The sequence below is a fragment of the Oreochromis aureus genome, linkage group 2 (genome assembly GCF_013358895.1).
Source record: "Oreochromis aureus strain Israel breed Guangdong linkage group 2, ZZ_aureus, whole genome shotgun sequence".
Taxonomy (NCBI): domain Eukaryota; kingdom Metazoa; phylum Chordata; class Actinopteri; order Cichliformes; family Cichlidae; genus Oreochromis; species Oreochromis aureus.
The window spans coordinates 3,914,364-3,930,486 of NC_052943.1; the positions used below are offsets into that span (position 1 = coordinate 3,914,364).

Below are 16,123 nucleotides of genomic sequence, written 5' to 3' on the forward strand. Positions count from 1 at the left end.
CTCAAATGACCACTCATTACAACCAAGTGTTCAGAAGAGGATCTCTGAACACATCAAGCCTTGAAGCAGACGGGCTGCAGCAGCAGAAGACCACAGCATGTCACTCTTGTCAACTAAAAACATGAAACCGAAGTTACAATGCAGAGAAAACTCAGGACAACAGGAGATTGGAAGAAGTTTGCCTGGCCTGAGGAGTGTTGATTTCTCCTTGAATATTTGGATGATTTGGATTAGAATTTGGCATAACCAACATGAAAGGATGGACCTATTCTCCCTTGATGTTGCAAATATTTTATCATCATACTCCTTAGTACCAACTGAGCCTCCTTTAAACACCACAGCCTACTTGAGTATTGCTAGTGATCATGTCCTTCCCTTTATGACCACAGTGTACCAATCTTCTGATAAAGCTTAATGTCACAAAGCTCAAATCATCTCAAAGAGGTTTCTTGAACATGACAATGAGTTTACTGTACTGAGATGTGGGATGTAGGAGATTCACGTCATGGATAAATAGCTAAAAAATCTGCAGCAACTTTGTGAAGTGCCAAAATCCTTGAGGAGTGTCTCCAGCACCTTTGTGTAAAGAATACAGTTTTGAAGGAAAATAAAAGGGTGGGTCGAACCTAATAAAGTGGCCAATGAGGGTTTACGATAAATGTGCTCCATTATGGGTAAACGTGCATCTTAAAAACTGACAGTTTAACTGCAAGGCAACACATTTTAGCAGCAACTTACAAACAAGTGCACTGACCTGTGGAGGAAAGTGAGCATAGCTGTAAACAGGAGACGTTTAAAAGCATTAGACAGGAATAGTCATGTCTGCAGAATGCCAAAGATGTCAGCAGCACACAAATTAAAAAACTTGTAAGGCTTTTGTTTTAGCTTTTCATTTTTTTTAGTCTTGACAGTTTTATAAATTACAACCACAATCAATCTGTATAAAAGCTTACTTTATGAAGCACAGACTAAATATTCAGTAAATATGTCCTTTACATAGTATGAGCATCCTGTCAGAAAAGTTCAGATATACAAAGAAAACAAACAAAAAGAAAGATCCAATCCTGACATCAAAGTGCCGAAGTTGTCTTTTGTTTTTACTTAAATAAAACATAACAATCAACTATTTTTTTTTTCCACAATCCTATATTACAGCACAGGCCTAACCTAGAACATTGGGAAACAATGGTTAGCACAACAGCCAAAGTGACTATAAGGGGAAGTCTCCCTGTAAGAAAGCAGGTATTTACCCTAACAATACAGCTTTAGAAAAAGTACTTCCTCTCTGAAAGCTCCGCTCCTGTTTCAGCATTTTGGTCTGTACAAGAATCAGGTTCCAGGATTCCAGCTGTGATTCCAGGTTTCCAGCAAAGTCCCAAAAGGATCTCAGATCCCATCAGTCACTATTAATACAATGTACGTAGCAACAGAAGCAATGTGTCCGGAGCCGAAGATATAATCGTTCCTACCATCAATATCCGCAACCCTGGTTATGTCGACATGCTTCTGAGCCACACTGTGTTTGTGTGAGGGGGGCGCTGAACTCACTGATCTACAGTTGTGTCATAACATAAGAAATTACACAGAAAGAGAACGTGCGTATGTGTATGTGTGTGTGTGTGTGTGTGTGTTTGGGGGATATAGGATCAATTAAGGTGTGCACAGAGAGTGATACCACCATATGTCCTTTTCCCCACAACCTTACACAAGTCCTCCTTCCAGAAGAATCGGCCTCATTATGTTGTTTTCCTCAGTTTGGAGTTATGTGTGCTGGATGTCCATTTTGCCTGTTCTTGGCTGGCAGAGACGGTCGTACTAAGAAAACCAAACCAGTCTCTTCTAAGAAAACAAGTCTCTCCTCCATCAGCTCCTTCTCACCCATGTGGAGGGTGTTTTGATGGCTACTTTGCTGGTGGAGTTGTTTTGCTGCCGTTCCCCTCTCCTGTCCAGCATGCTGTCAGCCTACCTGACTTTAGCCCACTATGCTAGAGCAGTCCTGCTGCTACGCTCTGCTGTCAGCCAGCCTCCATCTGAAATCGGTCAGGGCCTGCTTTCTCAAAAACATCTTCATCTAATAAGCAGCTTGGCAAGAGAAAGTCAAATTCCCCAAATTATAACAGGGCAAACGACGCTGCGATAGGTCCATGTAGCATGTTCTAAATCAAAGCAGAGATCAGTCAGACTTTGTAAGAGTTATAAACACGTTTTATCACGTGGCTGGCTTTGTCATGAAGATGCTTTTGAGAGATCCAGGTCTGACTGTGCCGGCAGTGCTGTTCAGCAGAAGGCCGTCGGCTTGTTTTCTCTCAACGTGCTCAACAAAATCTTTATACAAATAACATGACCCTGCTATATTTACTTCTTCCTGTCGCCTACAAGTTGAAATTCTTAACTGAAGCCACTTTCAAAAGCACGCCAATGCACACACACACACGCGTACACACACATGCATGTGCACACACCAGCCCACCCACACTTTCCTGTTCAGCCCTTCAGTCTTCAGAAACCTCACGCCCAACCATATATTGTTACATATGAATCCTGGCAGCTCAGTTTACTCAGTCATGGTACAGAAAGAGCAGTAAGTGGATAACACAGTACATGGCACAGTGCTTTTGCCCTCTACAGAAACATACAGTTAAACACAAGTTAGTATTAGAGGGGGGAAGCGGCAGCTCAAAAATCACAGGAACACATGTTTGATCTCTGACAAGTAACAGTATTCTTTAAATCCCTCAACAGCTAGTGCCGAGGTGCCCTTGAGTAAGGCACTCAACCTCCAGTTCCTCCGGTGGAGCAGCTCAGTGAACAGTTTAAACTATGGTTCCTCTTGGCAGCTCCTGCTCACATGTGAATGTATGTAAATGTGTGAATGTTGAGAGGGGAACCCTTGCTGGGGTGAATAAAGGTTAAATAAATAAATAAATATGCTATACAGGAATCTGATCCTTCTGAGTTCTTCTCCGAGTTCCTATATCTCCGGGACAGATATGTTGCATCTTCAGACACCTTTCTCCAACAATATTGTAGGTCCATAAAGCACACAGGCCTGTGAGTGGCCGAGTGTGTAAACGCGAGTTGAAGTAAAGCCAAAATGCTACAGTAGTACCATCTGTACTATGTCCATCTCAATCACTGCTTGACTCCCGGGCTGCGGAGCAAGGCAAAGGAAACCCAGTCTGTGTCTGTGCAGTCTTATATCGACAGGTTATAAACTACTGCAGCTCACAACTAAAAAACACATTTCAACTAAAGACAACTCTTCAGTCTGAGTTCAAAAATTAATACTGACGATGCTGCTATAAATAGTGATCACAGTTATGATCGTTGTAATGTGCAATAACAAAAGCTAAAAAAACTGAGGTTTGGCAGGGTCGCTTGTGGTGGGGTATCAAGGGCACACTCTTCTTATCTATTGCTCATTACAGGAACTTATCATCACGGTTGATAAATTCTGGGAAGGATAGTGATGGCTTACTAAAGAATGGAGCACAATAAATAAAATGCTAACAGCAAATCCGAGAAGGACTTGTAGGATTTAACTAGTTTGGCTTGAAGAGATGCTGCTTTGAGGGCTGTGGCATTTGGTCTTCTTTCCTCAGCTCCTCTTTCCTGGGACAGCGCATCCAGCTGCCCTCCCGTTCAGGCCGCCGTGCGCCTGACTGATGGACGGCGAGGACTGCGTCTTGCGGAGGTGGCACTCGCGGCCGGCCAGACCGCCTTCCATGATCAGGCCGCCCATCACGCTGGCCTCAATCTTTTCAAGGTCATCCGTCTCTGTGCATATTTTAGCCTGCAGGAGGCTGATGTATGTCTCATACCGAGTCTTCTGCTCAGAGAGGGGCGTGGAGGAGGGAGAGATGTGTTTTTGAAGACAAAAAGACCAAAGTACAATTAATCAAGAGTTAAACACGATTTGCCAAAAAACAGGTTGTCTACCCCAGCTTTTAAATAAAGTGGCCTTTGACTCTAAAAATATTACAGCAGACAATTCGTGGTCTTTTAGCTGTTTATCAGCTTAAAAAAAAATTTAAAACAGAGAAATTAACAAAAGCAACACAAAGAATTTACCTCGTACGCGAGGTAGTGCTCTTTGAGCCGGTACTCCTCCCACTCTCGGCTTTTTGGGTCAGCCGAGGGGATATTTTTCCGGTGTTCTTCCAGCTCCAGGCTCATCTGCTTCAGCTTGCTCTCGTGACTCAGCAGCTGGTCCTCCTGCACCAATCACAGCGCAAACAGATTCCAGAGGACCCCAAAAACAGCCAATCAGATGTAAGCACACACAAATAGCATATGTAAAATGTGCATGCTGCTGAAATAGACTGTGTGCTATATGCAATTAGTACTAGATGCTGAATGCTGACATTGGTGTATAATGTTTCTTGTGGGATCCAAGAGAAGGAAGCTCGTGTTTCTAATGCGTGCTACCATCTGTGCGTGTGCTTGAGTGCGGACCTGGTTCAGTCGGGTAGATGAGGACGGCAGGATGGGCCGACAGAATTTCTTCATGGAGCCGATAGCAGCAGGGAAGGCTGGGGCAGAAAACAGCGCCGCCACCAGGTTAATCCGGAAGATCCAAGACATCATCTCCTCCTCACTCCTGGAGAGAGACAGAAACAAAGACAGAGAACCAATTCATTCAGGTTTTAATAGTAGTATGTTTCATTTTAGCAGGAAAACAATGACAGCAACTGAGCAATTAAAATCATATCAAACATCCAACTAGTTATACTACACATCTACATTTTCGATTGAAACCTTTTAAGATTTCAAATCTAAATGACAAATCCGGCACAGAAACAGTTCTGAAGTTATTCGACACAATATTAGTGTAATCAGTGTTTTGAGGCATGGTGAATATCAAATGAGAAATAGTGCCTTCCATTATGAGATTATTAGTCAGTACTCCTTTTTTAGCACCTTAAACCACCATACAAATTCTTCTTAAGAGCGGGGCTAGTTACAGATTATTCATAGATCATTATAATGTTATTCCTCTACCGCCCCCCTTTTTTTGCACATGTCGAGGAGCGTGTCAGGATACATTTCACTGTGTGTTATACTTGTATAACTATGCATGTGACAAATAAAGAACCTTGAACCTTGAACCTTATGCACCACACACCCTTCTCTTCTACACCTGCTTATCCTCTTAAAACATTCATTCTCAAGACGAAGTAACATGGTTTCATCAAAAATAATGCAAAATTAAAACTTGAAAACAAAAAGTTGTAAAATTTAAAAACCTAAAATTTTACTCTGTTTAAGGACAGATAACTTACGGTGCCTGCAGCAGAAAGACTCTCCAGTCTGAGGTTTTGAGCTTCAGTACGTTGGCTCTCTTGCTGTAGTCGGTGGCACGAGTAGCTAAAGCGTGGTGGATCCGCACTGCGTTCTTCAGGTCCACCTCTGAAATGTCGGTATCTGGCTTGTACTCATCCTGGGTAAGTAACAAGAATAAAAGGAACATCTTTTACCTGCAAACTGTTGCACGTATCGATGGCGTCCGGATCACTACATTAAGGTTGACACCAGAGTATCACCTTCATACTAGAGCTGGGCGATATATCGAGTTTTTAAAAAATATCGATATATTTTTATACGAGATATAAGATGTGACAATATCCTTTATATCGATATAGTCTATGTTACGTTATAATTATAGTTGCGGAGCCGCAAGTTTGCCTCTCTGTCGTCCACTTTTGTCTCTACCCAACGTTACTCGACCTCGCCTCTCCTTCACTGAACACAACTCCCCCTCCTCCCCCATCGCTTCACCTGCAGGCAGCGACAAGATGGACACGGCAAATCTCCGTTAAGAAGTTACTGCGCATCGCCCCGTGCGTGGGGCTGGACGGCGTCAGTGTGTTAACGAGCTAACCACGCTAACGCCTAACTGCACGGCCTGAAATCCTTTCATTTTCTCAAAAGTTGACTGCGCGCCTTTTGTATGAATTCTGGTTGTGCTTGATGACCGCGAACCGATTTTATGTGATACACAGCGCTCAGCAATCTGTCAAAAAATGCTTTAGTTCGACTTTGGTAAGCTACGGAGCTGCACCGCTTGACGGATTGTCGGAGCATTAGTTTGACAGAAGTTTGACTTTAAGCATAAGTTTGCTAGGACCACACAAAGGCAAATGTGTCCGACAGTCAAAGGCATAAGAATATGGAATTCTCTCGAAGATAATCTTAAGAGTTGTACAAACATGCACCGTTTTAAAATGTGTTACATATTTAAAAGGATAAATCAATATGAAGAACATGAAAGTAATTTGGGCTAAACGTGGAAGAAAAAAAAAATTCTCATTGCCATTTAATGCTGTATATTGCTGATTATTTTGATTTGTTGTTTAGTTTTGCAGTGTTACAAAAAGTTACATGTTAGAGGGTTTTTTGGGGGTTATTGGCGCCCTCTTGTAATAATATTTGGATTGCAGATAGGGGGCAGGTGCTAACAAGAATTTATTCTTCTTCCTGCTCCTTTCCACCCATGGGTGCAGTGTCATATTAAGGGAAGGAGGTTCTGTATGTAGGAAAAGAAAAACTGTTGAACCATGTGTGGAATAAATAAATAAATAAATGAAATGAAATGAAATTACGGCTACCGAGGAGCCTCGCGGAGTGATACGTACTGTGCTTCAACGTAATATTACCGTATTGTGTGTGTATAAGGACCATAAATGGCTCCTGTTCAGAGACATGGTTACGAAGCAGATTTCAAACTCCAGGCTGTCAGTCACGCAGTAGAAGTTCGGAACAGAGCAGCTGTGAAATCTGTCTTTGTTATTATGCTCAGCGTCTGTTAGTTTACATTTTGACTGCACAATTGTGAGCTCTTTGTTATGCACAAAACAACATAGTTTTCTTTTATTTATAGAGCATCATTATTTAATAAATGCTCATAATTTATTTTTGAGTAGTTTTTTTCACATCTATGCTGTATGTTAATAAAAGTGCCTGTGTGACATCTGGGACACAGCTTTGACTACGAACTCTCTTTTTGTTCTTACTTTATGGCTTTAAAAAAATATCGAGATATATATCTTATATCGCCATCCAGCTAAAAAATATCGAGATATGAATTTTGGGTCATATCGCCCAGCTCTACTTCATACTATCACCTGAAATTAAAAATACTACCCTGATGACAAGAAATAGAAGCTAATTCATTTAACCTTATGTGCTGTTTGTAAAGCCTTCCTGCCAGCAGGGGGAGACAAACACACACTTAGACAGGCCGGCCTCATTTCCTCTCTTAATGCCTTTTCTGTCTCCCTCCCTTTCTGGAACACACACACACACACACACACACACACACACACACACACACACAGAGCACAGAAGCTCACAGCATCCACCACTGCTGTCACTGCGGTGGTGGATGTGTTTCTATGGTAACAGAGAAGAGGATGAGATGCGGTACCTTCTGGAGATATAAGATCATCCCTTTCAGAACCGCATAGAACTTCTTCCATCCACGGCGACCCCTTGGAGCTAGGAGAAAAAACACAAAGAAAGCTCTTCCTTCATTACTATGTTTTTTTAATCATAAACGATTTGCTAACTTGAGTCAAAAATGTGTGTACTCACTGCGTTTGCCGTCCATGTCGGCGTGGCTCTTGCGGGTCAGCACGCCATGCTTGTAGGTGACGGCATTTAGGAGAATGGGAATGGCGATGAAAGGGTTACTGCCATCCGTTACCCTAGCAACACGTTTACTCCCGCCCTCACATTGCTCCTCAACCAGTTCTGACAGACTCTTCCTCAGCTCCTCCTCCTCACTGCACACACACAAACACCCATTGAGATGTATTCAAGTGCACTTACTTCAAAAAACTTGCATACTCCAAACACTTATCCTTTTGATGAGCACAGAACGCATACTCACACTGCCCACTCAAGCTTCTCGTTCTTGATCGAGTTATACAAAACCTGTGCAGGCAACAAAAGAGGGAACTTGTGAACATTTTCTTTAAAAAAAAATAAAAAATTAGACCACAGGGTTGGAAAGACAACACAAACTTTAGTCTGTGGCTGAGAATAAATGAATAAATAACAATCAAGCTGACTCAGTCTCCTGTTGCTGTGCTACTTCAGGACGAGTTCTGTACCTTTAATAAATCTTTGGGAAAGTCTTTGCCGTTGTTGAGACCTTCTAGATTACTGATAAACTGCTGACAGGACATCTTCTTCCCAATGTTCTGAGGAGAGGAGAACACACCAAGAGACAGAGAGAAATGAACAAACAACAATTTGATGATTTTTGGGGGGGCATGTGTATGAACAGATTTTTAAAAAATTTATCATTATTATTATTTTAAAGCAACTGGTGCTTTACACCCAGTTTTATCCACTCCAATGACGATGCAGATTAGATTCTGTCCACTGGGTGGCAGTGTTATACAGCTGAGGTCCTACGCCAGTTGTACTGCCTATATTAGAGCATATCAAACACACCTTTTACCAGCGTTTTGACCTCTAATCATGATGCCTCGTTAGTGGGAAAAATCAGAGGGAGGTGTTTCTAACCTGAATAGACACAGAAGTGGAAATAAAACTGATCTGAAGTTTGATTCACACATTCCTCCAGGGAGGCTACATAACAGACAAGACAGCCCAGTTCCCTTTTCCAGTGAAAACAGAAATTATTCAGGATGTGATCTGACAGGCAGTGGAAAATGTTTTATTCTCTCTTTACTGGTATGATCCACTAATGGTCACAAGAAGACAATACTCTAATTCACAACTTCACTGAATGATCAGTTTTCATTTAAGCAGAATAAATGCCAACCAAACTTAGGTATTTAAATACTTTTGTCTCACTGAACGAAATGTGTACAACTGTGTGTGCATGCTTCCATTAAATATGAAAATACACATATTTTAAAAATATGACTTCAATTCTATTGTCGGCTGACAAAAGAGGAGCATTTGTGAACGAGGAGAGTGTTAGTACTGTACGTATACTTACCACCTGCAGGGGCAGAGAGAGACCAGGGGACCAGATATGGTTAGCAGAGGATGGATTTGAAAAGGAGGGAAAGAGATTGAGAAAAGAGAGGATTTTAATTAGAGAAGGGCTATTAAGTAAAACTACTATTAGCAGGAGGGTGAAGAAAAGCAAAGCAAAAGGCCTATGATGGATCATGTTATGCAGACCACAGTGCCCCTGTTTTTAGAAGTGAACAGACGAGACTACAGGAGGAGAGGAGAGACAGAAACAGGTCAGAAACTAGGCCAGGGAGGGGAGAGAGAAGCTGGGAGAAAAGCACAGACAGAGAAGGGAAAGAAGAAGAACTATACTTAAAAGAGGACATAGCTGAAGACCTGGCATTGCTGACAAAGGCCTGTATTTAGACTCTGTTGTCCAATTCAGTTTTCAGTCCTGTGAGGTAAGACCTGAAGGTCAACAAGCTGCACGTTTTGGGGACTCCAGATTCATATACAGCTCTCAGTCACACACAAAAAAGTCCCTGCCCTGGTCCACTTTGGATATGTTTGTATCTTGCTGAAAATCACCTATCACTGATAATTACATATATCTTTGATCTGGATGGGTCGATAATACTGCCGTTGGGAGGTGAAGGACAAGAAATTTTTCACTGTCAAAGCAAATGTGAAAGCTATTTAGCCAACGTCAGCTAGTTTATCTAACTTTGATCCATTCATTAGTGTCAGGGTCACTGTAGTCAGTGTTCTAGGGCAGCAGCAACAAGCCAGTAACACTTTAGTTAGCGTTCCTTGTTCTGACGGGACTAAACAACTAACCAACATTTTGTTAAAGCTAAGCTTGCAAAAACAACACTTAGACAGCAGACATCACAGGTGGGCCTTTCTATAGCAATATGAAGTCACATGAAGAGTGATTTAGACAAATGAAAGGTTGTTAATTCTGGGAATCAGAATGTCAGAGAAATGCAATACATACATGTCCATGTAGATCTGTGTTGAGCAGCATGAGGGCGCAGGTCAATGTGTGGGCTCCATCTGTAAAGGGACAGTACACATGCTGAGGTCCGCTAAATCTCACACCACTTCTTTCTAAGCACACACACACACTCATATAAAAACAATAGTGTACAAAGTCAATGTACATACAATTCATCAGCACACGTCTGCAGTGCTGCACAAAATATATCTACACACTCAAATCATTTCAGCTGGTGCTACAAAGTGATTTGCAATAGTTACATTTTAAGAATTGAAATGCACCAGCTTCATAACTGCAATGCAAAACAACTGCAATGCAAAACTATGGGCCATGGATGTTTAGTCAACTGTTTTCTACATGGACACCAACACTTTCACTTTCTCATTATAAAACTGTTACCCTTGATTATCTTTATCATCACCTTCACAGCTCTGACCTTCAGAGGTGGGTGTTTGGGGGTTACAGTGGCAATAGCGTCTGGAGAAATGGACAAGGACCCGCTCTCTCTCCTGGGTTTCTCCCATCAGCGGAAAGGCCTTTAAGAAGTTCCTGCCACACATGAACAACATTATGAAACATTTTTCTCAAAAATCCCCAAAAACCCAAAACTGCAAGGTCATGGTGGCATAGTGCAGTATGGTACCGCTTCCACATCTAAACTGTAAATAAATCAGAGGGGATCAGAGTGTCAAAATCTGCTGGTTTCTTCAGTTGTAGTCTCAATTTCATACTGTACATTTTGATATTGATTGATTTGTCAGCTGACACTTTTAGTAAACAACAAAAGCATATTATTATCGCAGATCTGAGCATTTTCTGTTTTTGTTAACGGTGTTAAATTTTAAAGTTATTATTCTAGGGAAGCCATCTTGGTTGCTGACATCTTTTTTTCAGATTTAGATATAGATGATGTGTCTACAAAAAAAACTTCATAACTCATCACTTTGGCTGAATGTACTGTGAAGATCCAGAATATGTAAAGATCCCAACAGCACCAAAATGAATGCAGGATGTCACTTTTCATCAGCATTGTTCACTCAACTGAAAGTCCTGCACTGAAGGCAGCAGTCTGAGACAGCAACATGTCAGATACAAGACCGTGATGTACTCTGCAGCTGTCAGCTACACCAGCTAACTGTACTGAGCACGACAGCTTGATTAACACAAAGCTAATGTGTTGTGAAGAGGGAATGTGAAGAACACACACACACGCCTAGGTGCATGCACTAATAGCTCTACCATCACACATTCATCACCTGCCAGTGCTGAGTGGGCATTACCTCAGGGCCCGATCCAGCGACAAGCCAGAGAAATCAAAGAAGCTCAGGTACTCTGATGCCACCATCTGGCTGAACTCATTACTGCAGGGAGACAGAAAGCACATCAACAAATGTTATATAAATGTTTGATAACACTTTATGTTACAGCCGCGACTAAGGGTGTAACTCCCCTGTGATTAAACGGAACTTTATTATATTTTATTCCAAATTACAATACAGTTATATTTACCTACAAAACAGTAAAAACCTGACTTCTTGCCCCCTTATTCTTGTGTGCCTACTGGGAAGTATTTATAGATAATGGATACACATTCAGATATGAATACACATTGTAAACGTTTTGTTGTTCAAATTTAGATGATGAGGATGTAAACCTGAGGGGGTAGGGCTAAATAAGTATATACTTCAGCCTACTCCTTTTCAAACAACTGCATGGAATGATTTTATGAAATGTTGGTGAATGTATATGTTTGAAATAAAAATGAACTGAACTGAACTGAACTGAACATTCAGGAGTGTTTAATGAAACTTTTTTCTGTTTTGTTTTGTTTGTTTTTTTATATCCATCATCTTTGTGTCTCATGGATATGGAACACTTGTGGCAAGCCCACAAACCTCCCTGTATTGGACCATCACACCAGAGTGTGTGTGTGTTTGTGTTAACTCTCTGTATGCGTGCTCACTTCTTGCCCAGGTGTCTGGCCACATCGCAGCGTTTGAAGCCCTCGAGGTGATAGAGGCGCTTGGCCAGCCTCTTCGCAGCCTCACAGTCAGCTCGGCAGCCATTGGCCAGAGTATCCGTGCTCCCGTGTTCCAGACTGCCCAAATCACACTCCTCTGAGTCAGACAGCACGTCTGTGAGGTTGGCATCGCTGAGGAGGAGAACACGCACACATGTAAAAACAAACACACAGTCGCACACACAAGCAGGTACCCAGGGTAATGAATGGAACACATGTCCATTATGGACACCCACTCACTCACAGCTAAACAGAAAAAGCTCAACTGTGAAGCATAAAACTCAATTACATAAACATATGCTCACATGCACAGAAAAACAAGTCAAATGAGGTTCAAATGACTTGTTATGGCGGTGACCCACTTTCACTGTCACTTAATGTCCTACTTTGATGCAGTGGATATGATGGCTGATTATACAGCTGAAGCAGATTTCACCTGCCCCAATCTCCTCTAAAAAGCCCCACTAATCTCGGACTGTGGACCACTAAGATAATTAGAATTAAAGGGCTATAACATAAAGAAAACCCTTCAATTCTACCCTTCTATTTTGGGAAAATGCAGCTGGGAAGTTAGTAAAGTAAGCTTCTCAGAAGTGACCAAGTAATGCTCCTTCCCTGGCCTCGATGGTAGCTTTCCCCAAACACCCAAATGTGCTAGTTAAATGCCCTTTGCATCCTCCTTGTCTATCAGTCAAATGTCTATTCCAGCTGTGAATGAGTCCGTGTGAGAGTATGAAACAAGGAGTTTATGCCAAAGACAGAATGCACTTAGTCACCCCTGCAGGAATAATAAAGGTGAAGAACAGATAAAGTGAGTGTTGAGAACACGACAGAACGTGCTGTTTTCAGCGCAAAGTAATAACTTGCACAGGCTGGATCGATGACAGATTTCCAACACTATGCACCATGGTAACAATACATGGTAATGTTTCAAACTGAAATGTGTTAAATGTTGCTGGAATATACCGTTTGACAAGCAGCCTGAACCGATTATTAAGCTCTTCTTTTCTATTTCACTCGAGTGAGTTACTCATTTAAGCTTATGGTTAAATATAAAATAAATAAATAAATAAAGCCAGTAAAAGCCTAAGTAGGAGGATGTAAAACCACTGTAGGGGAAAGCATGTTCAACAGGCCTAAAGCTGCATAAATATCATTCATCCTCTGATCCTAGTGATCTAACACAAATTTACTGTTTATATGAATAAAGTCAACTTTATTCAATTTATTAGAAGTTCCGCAAGTATTGTCCAGGATCGATATAAATGGAATACATCTGACAGGGGTGGAGGGGCATAAAAGCTTTTAGCCTAGTGATTTAGCACTGTACATTAAATTGGGGGAAGTAAAAACCTTTAACCTTTATATACCTTTTATATAACCAGGAAATGGAGCTCTTCAGATTTAGAATCTCTTGGGCAAGAGCTTCCTGGCCAACATAGAAACATTAACCTATGATTTACCTAACATGTTTTTGATTGCAGGGGAACCCAGAGCTCACTGACTGAACAGAGAAGGCCCATGCACAGGTTGAGACATAGGACCTTCTTGCTGTGGGTAAACAGCGCTAACTTGCTTAACCATCATGTTGCAACAAAATGATTTTAAAAAACTGACACATCAGCAGGAGCTGATGTTCTGACTTTTTAATCACTAGTATGGGTCATGCTTCAGAAAGACACTAAATTATACATTTTGCATAATGAAACTTAAAAGCATCTTTCATCAGACCCTCCCTGTCTGGCAAACGCAGACATCTTTCAAACACTGCACTGTCCAGTTTGTAAAACAGGATTTGGCGTTACAGAGTTTTACCCTGAGGACATCACCATGTTTCTGAGGATTTCAGTCACAGAAGACACAACATGACTTCTAAGTAGCACCATGACAGCTAGGCTGAGTGTCATGCTACAGTTGGTAACCTTTAATAAATAAGGCCATTACTGCAGGTTGTGATGAAGGCTACTGGAGCTGAAGGAGAGTTTAATAGTCTGTTTATTCAAACAAAAGGCCTCACATGCTCTCTGGCTGTTAAACTGTTGTAAAGACAGCATAGAGAATCAATGCAGAGTATTAATTAGTGCCCTGCTTATGTATTTATGACTTACTGTGGCAGCTTGACTGATGTTGTGTCCACTGTGCTGCACTGGACTACATACTTTGCACATTGTTATGCACGCCAGAGTCAATCAGTGGGAAGCTGTGTAGCTTTTTTACTGGCATTTTAATAATCAGTGAGGACTGTTTTTGATTCCAAGTCATTTCTGTGACTTCTGTGTGTCGATAGAGGCTTGACATTTCTCCACATGTGATGTACACGTCTGTAAGGCACTTGCTCCATCCAGACCCCACAGGCAAAGTATTGGTTAAAAGACAGCATGACGTTTACTTCCATCCATGATAAAAAAAAAAGCAAATGGAAATTATACAACACTCGCATGTTTACTAGCACCCTAATGACAAATGAGGTACACGCATTCACCTCCGTCAGTCTCAGCAGCATTTCTTCATTTCCTGCCGGTGTCTGCATCCGTGATGCACCGCCAGCAGCACCAACAGATGATTCAGATGTCTTTGCATAATGTGATCAGCCCAATTTCATTACCCTCGTAAATTCAATACATTAGGCACTGCTGTCGTAAAGGATTAGTTGGTTACTATGGATACAGCGGAAGCTAAGTATCCCACGCTACAGGAAGAAGAATGACAGTGGACAAAAATCAAAAGCTACAGGCAAATTCACAAATGACTAGTTTCCATGGCTAAGACTCAGTCCCCTGACTTCACGCGCTGTTTAGCTGACTGTGTGCTACACCCATACAGCTCAGTACCACAAAGGGCTCTGATTTCCCTGCTCCAGACAAGGATCCACTTTCATGTCTTGGCTGATTCATTAATCTCATAGAATCATCATCTGGCCCTTGATATGCTGGGGCAAATTTGCCTTGGTAGCAACAGACTATTACCCCCATAAACAGAGTACCCAGAGTTAGAGGATACATAAACTTCTCAACCACCAAGAGATGGGTCATGCAAACTCCTCCAACTTATCATAGCAAAGCATCACTTCCAAGAATGACAACGAGATTGCAGATAGGGCCAGCAGAAAATGGCCATTTACAGCGTGCAAAGGCTCAGCCTTGGGGACAGGGTGGGGAGTTTCCGGGAGGAGTAAAACTAACTGCTCTTTGGAGTGGAAAAGGGGCCATCAGATCTGGTTTAGGGATGCGATTAAAATGCTTCCTGTACAGCTACCCCTGGACATGTCCCACAGCAGGGAGAAAACAGAGCATAGCCAGCTCCTCATCAATACACAACTCTCACCCGAAACCCACAAAGGCTTGGTTACTTGAGACACAAACAATTACATGAAGGGAAAAAATTCATAACAATAGGCAAACATGTTGATATACACCTAATAAAATGAGTGTCCCAGACCATTAAAACAATATCCAGCCTGGTGTTAGCAGTGAATGTGCTTTCGCTTGTCTGATCATATTAATTCACTGCATTCAGAGTGTCCTTATAAATCATTCAAAACTCATATCAGTCGTGGGGCTAAATTGCTAAAATGATGCCAGTCTCCCTCCCGTGCAACGGTCTCTGGCACACACAAACGCAAAATATTAGTGAGAGAGACACAGTATTAAGTGTCAGCTATCTAGTGCAGCTCTTTTGTGAAAAAGACACCCAGAGTTACTGAGGGCCAAGTGGCACACAGCAAAGCTATTAGTCTATGTGAAGGCACAATTTTGTATCCCCAGGCCAGTCTTATTCAGTCAGTGTGACCGCCACTCAGTCTGCACTCGTGTCTGTGTGACTGTGTCATACTCAGAGCATGATAGGACATGCCTGTGACTCACATGCTAATCTCTTTAGCTGTGTACTACCCGTGCCCACAGCTACAAGGTGTGTCTGTGTAAGGTGTGCGTGAGGGAGGAAGGGGAGGGTCCTAAATACATCTTGAATGAGTGTAATTACCAATTATGGGGTAAACCAAATTGTGAAATTCTGTGATTTTACAGGCTCTTCTTTCGCTTTCATATAGCCTACACTGATCTATGGCTAAGGTGATGTATAGGAGTAGAGGCAGAAGTAAAGCTCTGTGTGTAGTTGTGCAAGCGTGTCAGTGAGGTCAACAGCTCCAACTTTTAGATTCAGTCTTGGCA

The 16,123-nt window shown here is 41.9% G+C and overlaps 1 protein-coding gene across 2 annotated transcripts in view; it reads right to left on the bottom strand.

Annotated features, from left to right (window-relative positions):
* Positions 1-874: 874 nt before the first annotated feature.
* The window catches only part of psd2 (pleckstrin and Sec7 domain containing 2), a 36,773-nt gene continuing 21,524 nt past the window's right edge, over positions 875-16,123 (bottom strand). The window contains exons 4-15 of one of the 2 annotated variants that reach the window (XM_039615515.1): positions 11,898-12,086; positions 11,215-11,295; positions 10,356-10,483; positions 9,932-9,990; positions 8,115-8,204; positions 7,892-7,935; positions 7,594-7,784; positions 7,427-7,497; positions 5,283-5,440; positions 4,456-4,600; positions 4,072-4,215; positions 875-3,829 (exon numbers count right to left, since the gene is read on the bottom strand). In XM_039615515.1, coding sequence (XP_039471449.1) covers positions 3,599-3,829; positions 4,072-4,215; positions 4,456-4,600; positions 5,283-5,440; positions 7,427-7,497; positions 7,594-7,784; positions 7,892-7,935; positions 8,115-8,204; positions 9,932-9,990; positions 10,356-10,483; positions 11,215-11,295; positions 11,898-12,086 — 1,531 coding nt within the window. In that variant the 3' untranslated portion in view covers positions 875-3,598. The remainder of the gene's footprint in view (positions 3,830-4,071; positions 4,216-4,455; positions 4,601-5,282; positions 5,441-7,426; positions 7,498-7,593; positions 7,785-7,891; positions 7,936-8,114; positions 8,205-9,931; positions 9,991-10,355; positions 10,484-11,214; positions 11,296-11,897; positions 12,087-16,123) is intronic. The other variant, XM_031751411.2, reaches the window with a different exon arrangement.